Genomic DNA, 10,492 nt, shown 5'->3' with positions numbered 1-10,492 from the left:
TCGTATTTTTAGTAGAGACGGGGTTTCACCGTGTTAGCCAGGATGGTCTCGATCTCCTGACCTCGTGATCCGCCCGTCTCGGCCTCCCAAAGAACATTACTTTTTATATGTATATACAGTTGTGTATTACATAGCAACAGGGATACATCGTGAGAAATGTGTTGTTAGGTGATTATGTCATTGTGCAAACATCACAGTGTACTTACACAAACCTAGATGATATAGCCCACTGCACACTAAGGTTGTATGGTACAGCCTGTTGCTTGTATGCTACAAACCTGTATGACATGTTGCTGTATTGAATACTATAGGCAACTGTAATACAATGATAAGTATTTGTCTATCTAGATGTAGAAAAGATAAAGTAAAACTATGGTGTAAAAGATAAAATTGGTACACCTATATAGAGCACTTATCATGAATGGAAGTTACAGGACTGGAAGTTGCTCTGGGTGAGTCAGTGAGTGAGTAGTGAGTGAATCTGAAGGCCTAGGACATTACTGTACACTACTGTAGGCTATTAACACCGTACACTGAGGCTACACTAAATTTGTTTAAAAAGAGTTTTCTTTTTTTTTGAGGTGGAGTCTCACTCTGTCGCCCAGGCTGGAGTGCAGTGGTGTGATCTCAGCTCATTGCAAGCTCCGCCTCCTGGGTTCACGCCATTCTCCTGCCTCGGCCTCCTGAGTAGCTGGGACTACAGGCGCCTGCCAGCATTCCCGGCTAATTTTTTGTATTTTTAGTAGAGACGGGGTTTCACTGTGTTAGCCAGGATGGTCTCGATCTCCTACCTCGTGATCCGCCCGCCTCGGCCTCCCAAAGTGCTGGGATTACAGGCGTGAGCCATCGCCCCCGGCCAAAAAAAGTTTTCTTTCTTCAGTAAGAAATTAACCTAGGCTGGGCACAGTGGCTTACACCTGTAATCAATCCTAGCACTTTGGGAGGCTGAAGTGAATATTGCTTAAGGCCAGGAGTTTACGACCAGCCTAAACAGCATAAAAAAACCTCATCTCTACCAACAACAACAACAACAACAACAAAATTGGCTGGGTGTGGCAGCGTGTACCTATAGTCCTAGCTACTTGGTGAGCTGAAGTGGCAGCATTGCTCGAGCGAGCCCAGGAGTTCAGGGCTGCTGTCAATTATGATTGTGCCACTGTACTCCAGCCAGAGTGACAAAGCAAGACCCTGTCTCAAAAGAAAAATTTTTTGGCCGGGCGCGGTGGCTCAAGCCTGTAATCCCAGCACTTTGGGAGGCCGAGACGGGCGGATCACAAGGTCAGGAGATCGAGACCATCCTGGCTAACCCGGTGAAACCCTGTCTCTACTAAAAAATATTTTAAAAAAACTAGCCGGGCGAGGTGGCGGGGGCTTGTAGTCCCAGCTACTCGGGAGGCTGAGGCAGGAGAATGGCCTAAACCCGGGAGGCGGGGCTTGCAGTGAGCTGAGATCCAGCCACTGCACTCCAGCCTGGGCCACAGAGCGAGACTCCGTCTCAAAAAAAAAAAGAAGCAAAAAAAAAATTTTTTTTAATGAAATTAACTGTAGTTTACTATAACATTCTTACTTTAGAAACTTTAAAAAATTTTAAACTTCTTGACTCTTTTGTAATAAACAGCTTAAAACAAACACATTGTACAGCTGCACAAAAATTCTTTATATCCTGATTTTGTAAGCTTTTTTCTTTTATTGATTAATTGACTTACTGACAGAATCTTACTCTCTCTTCAGGCTGGATTATAGCTCATTGCAACCTCAAATTCCTGGACATAAGTGTTCCTCCTGCCTCAGCTTCCCAAGTAGCTAGGACTGCTAATTTAAAAAAATTTTTGTGTAGGGATTAGTCGGCGGGGGGGGGGGTCTCACTATGTTACTCAGGCTGGTCTTGAACTCCTGGCCTCAAGCAGTCCTCCTGTCTCAGCCTCCCATAGTGCTGTGATTACAGGCATGAGCCACTGTGCTCAGCCACTTTTTTCCATCTTTATATTTTCTAAAAATGTTTTTTCTTAAAAACTAAGACAAATGTATTAACCTACGCCTATACACAGCTAGAGTCATCAGTATCACTATCTTTCACCTCCACATCTTTTCCACTGGAAGGTCTTCAGGGGCAATAATTCATGGAGCTGCCATCTGTAGTAACAATGCGTTCTTCTTGAAGGACCTCCTGAAGGACCTGCCTGAGGCTGTTTTACAGTTAACTTAAAAAAAAAAAAGTAGAAGGAGTACACTCTAAAATAATGATTAAAAGTACAGTAAATGTTTACATATTTACTAGTAACATAGTCATTTATTATTGTTATCAAGTGTTACATATTGTACATTATTGTATGTGCTCTACTTTCCTGCAACTGGCAGCTCAGTAGGTTGTATACACCAGTGTTTCTACAAACACAGTAATGTGTGGCACTAGGACATTTTGACAGCTAAGATGTCACTAGGCAATAAGAGCTTTTCAGTTCCATTGTCATTCTATGAAACCACTCATATATGCAGTCCGTCATTGCCAAAACGTGTTATGCTGTGCACGACTGTCCATATATAGTAGATCCTCATTATTTACAGATTTGTGCTAAAATGTTTTTGTACCTCCTAAAGTCAATACTAAAGGTGCTTTAGTCATTTATGCTCAGCAGAACAGCAAAACATTTTGAGTCACCTGGCATGCATGTTCCCAGCTGAAGTCGAACAAGACCACACTGCCCTCTTGTTTCAGCCTCATTAAGAGATGACCAGAGGGGCCAGGGGCGGTGGCTCACGCCTGTAATCCCAGCACTTTGGGAGGCCAGGGCGGGCGGATCACTAGATCAGGAGATCAAGACTATCCTGGCTAACACGATGAAACCCTGTCTCTACTAAAAAAAGAAAAAAAAATTAGTGGGGGTGGTGGCGGACGCCTGTAGTCCAGCTACTCAGGAGGCTGGGGCAGGAGAATGGCATGAACCCGGGAGGCGGAGTCTGCAGTGAGCCAAGATCACGCCATTGCACTCCAGCCTGGGTGACAGAGCGAGACTCATCTCAAAAAGAAAAAAAAAAAAGAGAGATGACCAGAGGACAGAGACTGCAGGGAACAATACAGGGTAGTGCAAGAAGCTCTGGCCCTGGGGCCAGTTGTGAGTGGGGTGGCGGGGGGGGGAGCATTTGAATCTTAGCTCTGGCACTTGTTTTTGGAGCAACCTCAGACAAGTCACTTAAACTTTTCTCATTTGTAAATTAGAATCTACCAGGATAAATTCGTTTTAGGACTTAAGACTATAATCAATCCATGTATATATATGTACAAATTTTCTCATGGAGCAGTGGTTCAGTGTTTGCCAATTCATTGTGGAGATTTTATAGAACATGACTATCACTAATAACAAGAATCAACTGGCTGGGCATGGTGGGCTCATGCCTGTAATCCCAGCACTTTGGGAGGCCGAGGAGGGCGAATCATTTGGGGTCAGGAGTTCAAGACCAGCCTGACCAACATGGTGAAACCCCATCTGTACTAAAAATACAAAATTGGCTGGATGTGGTGGCACGTGCCTGTAATCCTAGCTACTTGGGAGACTAAGGCAGGAGAATTGCTTGAACCTGGGAGACAAAGGTTGCAGTGAGCTGAGATTGCACCATGCACCACTGCACTCCAGCCTGGGAGACAGAGTGAGACTCCATCTTTAAAAAAAAAAAAAAAAAAAGGAAATCAACTATAACAGGGTATGTATGTGTATCTGGAGAGTTTCTTTTTATGCATGAATGCAGAGGTCTATATTCCCTTTTTTTGGTACTATAAATGGATACATACTGTACCTTGCTTTGTACGTGTTTTTCATCTAATAATATGCTATCAACATTTTCTATTACTGTGAAATATTGTTTTATAGCATGATTTGTGACATTTAGGAAATATGTTTTGAGCACATACTGTTTTGCCACTAGGTGGGGGAGACAGACATGAAAGAATCGCCCAATTACAATTGACCAATTACAATTTTTTTTTTTTGAGACTAAATCTTGCTTTATCGCCCAAGCTGGAGTGCAGTGGCACGATCTTGGCTCACTACAACCTCCGTCTCCTAGGTTCAAGCGATCCTCCTGCCTCAGCCTCCCAAGTAGCTGGGATTATAGGTGCCTGGCACCACACCTGACTAATTTTCATATTTTTAGTAGAGACTGGGTGGATTTCACCATGTTGGTCAGGCTGGTTTTGAACTCCTGACATCAAGCAATGCCCCCACCTCGGCCTCCCAAAGTGCTGGGATTACAGGTGTGAGCCACCCTGGCCTGATTACAAATTTGATAAGATCTGCAAAGGAGAAGCGCAGGTTCCTATGAAAGTGTATAATGGGAAAATCTAACCTCTTTTGTGATCCTCAGAGGAGGCCTCTGGGGTATTTGCATTTAAGCTGGGAACTGCAAGCTGTCAGTGTAGACTGGGCAAGAGTGGTCGAGGCTGGGAGTGTGTAGATTACCCACTTTCCTACTGACCCTTGCTTGGTGAGCGTTGAATAAAACCAAGCTTTGAAGGAACCGTTGAATAATTTTTTTCACAGTTCTTGGATATAGGCTAGTCTCTGTATATATCCTTAATTCCTTAGGATTAACCATTCCAGAAGTGGAATTACTTGGGCAGATGGTTAGCACATATTTTGAGGTTTCTATTAGGTATTGTTCAAATGGTGTACTCATTTCTCTTACTTTCAGCGACATAGGAAATTGTTATTTTAATGTTTGCTTTAGTCAGTTTTAAGACACAGATATAGCCTATTATTTTATTTACTGCTTCCATATTGCTTGTCTTATTTTAGAATATTTAGATAACCTTTGTACTTTTAAAGTATTACAAAGAGTACATTTTCACCTATTTACACTGGAAAATAACTTCATTAGATAAAAGAAGCTAAATGTATAAAATTATTAGAAAATATCTCTAGTAGTATATAGAAGATAATTATGTTATAATTATCTAGGGCATACTATGGAAATATTAATTTTTTTGGAGGTCCTTCTAATACATCTGTGAAGACTTCTGCAAAACTAAAACAACTAGAAGAGGAGAATAAAGATGCTATGTTTGTGTTTTTATCTGATGTTTGGTTGGACCAGGTGGAAGTATTGGAAAAACTTCGCATAATGTTTGCTGGTAGGTCTTATTTTTTTTCTTCTTTCTTGAACTCTTATGAGGGTTCATATCTTAAAACTTTTGAGTATTATATTTATCTTTTGAGTATTCTATTTAAAAAAAAACACTGAGTTAACAATGAGATAATTTAAATTAGATTTCATTTTAAAGACTTAAATTTTTACATTAAGAACAAAACCTGTGTGTGTGTTTATAGTCATGATAAATAAGAATTGGTCCTGAAGTTCAAGACCAGCTGGCCAACATAGTGAGACCCCATCTCTAAACAAAAACAAAAACAAACTGGGTTTAAGTGTGAGCCTATTACCTTGGGCATGTTATTTAACCTAAGTCTCAGATTATATGGACATTCTAAGGAGTAATTAAGCCAGTGCAGGCCTGGCCTATAGTAAGTGCCCAATAAATGAGTACTGTTATTAGTATTATTTTAGTAAGTTATTAAAATGTTATTTTAATTAAAATAAATTTTATTATTAAAAGTCATAGTTAAAGGTTTTTAACTTGATTTGTAGACTAGAAAAGTATTGTTCATTACTCTTTTATTCTTTAGGTTATTCACCAGCACCTCCAACCTGCTTTATTCTGTGTGGTAATTTTTCATCTGCACCATATGGAAAAAATCAAGTTCAAGCTTTGAAAGGTATTAAGGGTCTATTTAATAAGAAGTGTTTCTATAGTCATATAAACTAAAGTAATAAGGAATTATCCATAATATTTTAATTAAGAATATACAGAATTGTGTCTAATCAAATATAATTTTTATGGCATTATATGCAAATTTAATTCAATACCTTTTTAAAATTTTAGATTCCCTAAAAACCTTGGCAGATATAATATGTGAATACCCAGATATTCACCAAAGGTAATGATCTCACCACTATATATCTTTTTCACCATTTTGCTTAAAAAAAAACCAAAAAATGAATTTTGTTTTATCAGCAATAATTATTACAAAACTAAGGAAGAAAGATAAAGTTGAGAAAATTAAAAAAGCTAAGAGATAAAGTTATCCTCACATTGTACTAGAGGTTTATAATGAAAAGTACTGAAAGGGATAGAGGTAATTTCAGCCATACTTGGAATTTCTTCGTGACATTACTCTTAAGAGTCTAGAGCTTCACTCTCCAATATGATAGTCACTGGCCACATGTCTCTTTAAATTTAAGTTTAATTGAAGTTAAATAAAATATAAAATTCAGTCCATCAGCTATGCTAGCCACAATTCAAGTGTTCAATTGGACAGTGCGGATATAGAACTTTTCTATCATCACATTACTAGACAGTGTTGGTCTGGAGACTTAATAGTTCATTTATTATAATGCATGAAATTTAAACATTTTTTAATTTTAAAGTGAAAACAAAGGGAATAACTTGTTTTTAAGCTATTGGATAGTGTTACAATAATATTTTGAAATGAATTGTGTTGAATTTTGCTACAGTAGTCGTTTTGTGTTTGTACCTGGTCCAGAGGATCCTGGATTTGGTTCCATCTTACCAAGGTAAGTTTTGTTCAAATTTTGCAACAGTGTAGAAAATGTTGTAAAATTTAAAAGATAAACTATATCACATAAATTGTTTTTATAGGCCACCACTTGCTGAAAGCATCACTAATGAATTCAGACAAAGGGTACCATTTTCAGTTTTTACTACTAATCCTTGTAGGTAAGAATTAGTATTTTGTGTTAAACATTTTTCCTTTCATTTAAAAAATAACTCAGCCAGCTGCGGTGGCTCATACCTGTAATCTCAGCACTTTGAGAGGCCGAGGCAGGCAGGCTGCTTGAGCTCAGGAGTTCCAAGACCAGCTTGGGCAACACAGTGAAACCCATCTCTACAAAAAATACAAAAATTAGCTGGGTGTGGTGGCACACGCCTGTGGTTCTATTCAAGAGGCTGAGATGGGAGGATCGCTTGAGCCTGGTCGGTGGAGAGGTTGCAGTGAGCTGAGAATGCACTACTGCATTCCAGCCTGCAGCCTGGGCGACAGAGTGAGACCCTGTCTCAAACAAACAAAAAAAAAACAGCAAAAAAAACCTAACTTGATTCCTAAAGTGTGTCTCTGAATTTCAACTGTTATGGAATAAATATAAGAAAATTTATTTTTGTTTTAGGTTTCTCAAAACTTTGAAAATAGTTTAACTATATTTAAATAATTTATTGGTAGTGAATTCAGACTCTTGAATAATGGATAGCGATTTAAAAATAGATACTATTATTACACATCCTTTAAGAAAGGTTACAAAGGAAGAATACAAAGATTACTTATTTACTGTTGGTATTGCTCATTGTAATCATGAATTCTTCCTGTAGGAATACTGTCAGAGTCAGCCTTGGTTGGCCTCTCTTTTCTGCCTACATTCACTCCTTTGCTGGCCTTCTCCAGTGTCCTCTGTGTATTGACACCTCCCACATTTATATTTCCACCTCAACCTACCTTCCAAACTCCAGACTCAGGTATCCAGTTGCCTACTTATCACCATCCCAACCTAAGTGAACTCCTGATCTTCCTCCCCACCAGTGCCCCTAACCTCTTCTGTAGACTTCTCCATCTTAGTTCGTGGCACCTTCATGGCCTGAATAACAATTATTCCAGTTGTTCAGGCCAAACACTTTAGGGTTTCTCTCACATATGTTTTTTCAGGAAGTCCTATTAACTTCAAATTATATCCAGAATCTGCCACCTGTCTATACCTCCACCTCCACAACCCTCTACCACAGTGGTACCCAACCTTTTTGGCACCAGGGACTGGTTTTACAGGAGACAGTTTTTCCAGAGACCCCAGGGGCTGGGGGTGATTTTGGGATGATTCAAGCATGTTACACTTATTGTGTACTTTATTTCTGTTATTATTACATTGTAATATATAATAAAACAATTATACAACTTACTGTAATATAGAATCAGTGGGAGCCCTGAGCCTGTTTTCCTGAAACTAGATGGTCCCATCTGGGGATGATGAGACAGTGACAGATCATCAGGCATTAGATTCTTATAAGGAGTGTGCAGCCTAGCTCACTCACATGTGCAGTTCACAACCGGATTCATGCTCCTGTGAGAATCGAATGCCCATACCGATCTGACAGGAGGCAGAGGTCAGGATGTAATGCAACTGATGGGGAGTGGCTGTAGCTACAGATGAAGCTTTGCTTGTTTGCAGCCTGCAGCTCACCTCCCGCTGTGTGGCCCAGTTCTTAACAGACCATAGACTGCTACCAGTCCGTGGCCCAGGGGTTGAGGAGCCCTACTCTGCCATCTTGTTGGCCTGGATTATTACAATAGCCTCCTAATTGGTCTCCAGCTTCTACCCCTTCCCCTCCATATTCTACTCTTAATGCAGTGTGAAAGTGATCCTGTAAAGCATAAGACATATCCAGTCCATCTTCCTGATCCTGGAAAAAGGGCCCCCTCATGTGATTTAGTGACAGCCATATCCTTGCAGTAGGAATCAAGGCCCTGTGTGATCTGGCCCCGTTCTCTCTGATTTCCTCTCCTCCCCATTTACTCCAGCCACCCTAGCTTCTCTTCTGTTTCTCAAGGATGCCAGGCGAGCTCCAGTCTGAGGGCCTGTGCTACATCTGTTCCCTTTGCCTGCAGTGCGCTTCCTCTGGATATCTGCTTGACTAAGTCCCTCTTCCGCTTCAAGCCTGTGCTCAAGTCATACTAAATTATGAGCCCTGCCTGTTCTGATCATCCTATTAATATGCCAGCCTTCTAGGCTCTCTCTTCCTACATATGTTATCCCTCTTAGCCTGTCTTTTTCTCATACACTTAATTATCTTAAAACATACTATATAATTATGTTTGCTTTTTATTTTCTTAGCCCCACTCCTCACTAGAATGTAAACTGTATGAGGGCTGGGATCTCTTGTTTCTGTTCGCTAATCCCTAGAATGAGGTAGGCACATATTAAGAGCTCAATACATAGCTGTTAAATGAATGGATGAATAGACAGACTCTGGTTGAAGTTTTGTGTGGTGAACAGTTGATGTGGGAATGGGGTTGTATTCTAAGAGATTTTACCTTTAAAATTAATCTCATTTTTTTCTGAGAAGTCAAATTCAACTACTGTTTTCATTTCAGAATTCAGTACTGTACACAGGAAATGATTGTCTTCCGTGAAGATTTAGTAAATAAAATGTGCAGAAACTGCGTCCGTTTTCCTAGTAGCAATTTGGCTATTCCTAATCATGTAAGTGAAACATCTTTTTTATTAAACTGTCTTACATGTTGCATTATATAAAATTTTATGAAGCCACTTAATAATTTGTCCTTGGGTTAGGACATTTATTTATGGTTCAAAATAGTTTGAACATACTTTTGTCAGTAAGTTAATTTTTGTTAGTGAAGTCAGTGTTTCACAGCTTTCTACCAAAGTGCATACCCTAAAGGACAGAGAAAAGCTGAGAATAAGCAGAAAATTTCTTTCAAGCTTTGTGTTTTACCTTTTAAACTCTTAAATCATACTTTAAAATATATGTATATTTGTTTTAATAAACTGTTCTTATTTATCCCATTGGTTACATATTTTATATAGTATGTCCATATCACAAGAATGTGCAGTATTTATCTTGTAGCTTCAAGGTTCCCTCACATACAGTTGTCAATCCCAGGTTACATATACCTCCGTTTGAGAAGTATGGAAATAGATGTTACAGAGCATTTGTGTTACTCATTTTATAATATTTAAAGTTTATGGACCAGGCGCAGTGGCTTATGCCTGTAATCCAAGCACTTTGGGAGGCTTGTTTGAGGCCAGGAGTTTGAGACCGGCCTGGGCAGCATAATGATGTATATATATATGTTATTATATGAAAACTCATAGATTTTTTTCCCCTAAAATACAGAATAGTTCATTTCGTTTTTAAATTAGTGTCTCCCAAAGCTCTGTGAGTCAAAGCTTTCCTAGTTGTTTCTCAAATTTTCTGGTTCCTTTTGGTTTAATTTGAAGTTATTTGTTTAGCTATTTTCACTTTTGCAAATGAACTGAAGTTTGCTTTGTTTTGTGCTTTTTTGTAGTTTGTAAAGACTATCTTATCCCAAGGACATCTGACTCCCCTACCTCTTTATGTCTGCCCAGTGTATTGGGCATATGACTATGCTTTGAGAGTGTATCCTGTGCCTGATCTACTTGTCATTGCAGACAAATACGATCCCTTCACTATGACCAATACTGAATGCCTCTGCATAAACCCTGTAAGAATGTAATTAATCTTATATAATCATTATTTGTCAAGATTAGAGTGCATTTTTTAATTTAAAATATGTATTTAGGCCGGGCGCGGTGGCTCAAGCCTGTAATCCCAGCACTTTGGGAGGCCGAGACGGGCGGATCACGAGGTCAGGAGATCGAGACCATCCTGGCTAAC

At 39.4% G+C, this 10,492-nt stretch overlaps 1 protein-coding gene across 1 annotated transcript in view; it reads left to right on the top strand.

Moving 5' to 3' along the window:
- The window catches only part of POLE2 (DNA polymerase epsilon 2, accessory subunit), a 41,404-nt gene that overhangs the window by 23,590 nt on the left and 7,322 nt on the right, over positions 1-10,492 (top strand). The window contains exons 9-15 of the mRNA XM_017849479.1: positions 4,953-5,125; positions 5,676-5,765; positions 5,933-5,987; positions 6,565-6,624; positions 6,710-6,787; positions 9,207-9,315; positions 10,143-10,319. Of these exons, the coding sequence (XP_017704968.1) occupies positions 4,953-5,125; positions 5,676-5,765; positions 5,933-5,987; positions 6,565-6,624; positions 6,710-6,787; positions 9,207-9,315; positions 10,143-10,319 (742 nt within the window). The remainder of the gene's footprint in view (positions 1-4,952; positions 5,126-5,675; positions 5,766-5,932; positions 5,988-6,564; positions 6,625-6,709; positions 6,788-9,206; positions 9,316-10,142; positions 10,320-10,492) is intronic.

This window comes from Rhinopithecus bieti, unplaced genomic scaffold, assembly GCF_001698545.2.
Source record: "Rhinopithecus bieti isolate Rb0 unplaced genomic scaffold, ASM169854v2 scaffold_29928, whole genome shotgun sequence".
Classification (NCBI taxonomy): Eukaryota; Metazoa; Chordata; class Mammalia; order Primates; family Cercopithecidae; genus Rhinopithecus; species Rhinopithecus bieti.
The sequence above is the reverse complement of the archived record's forward strand: the minus strand, read 5'-3'. Positions and strand labels throughout refer to the sequence as shown.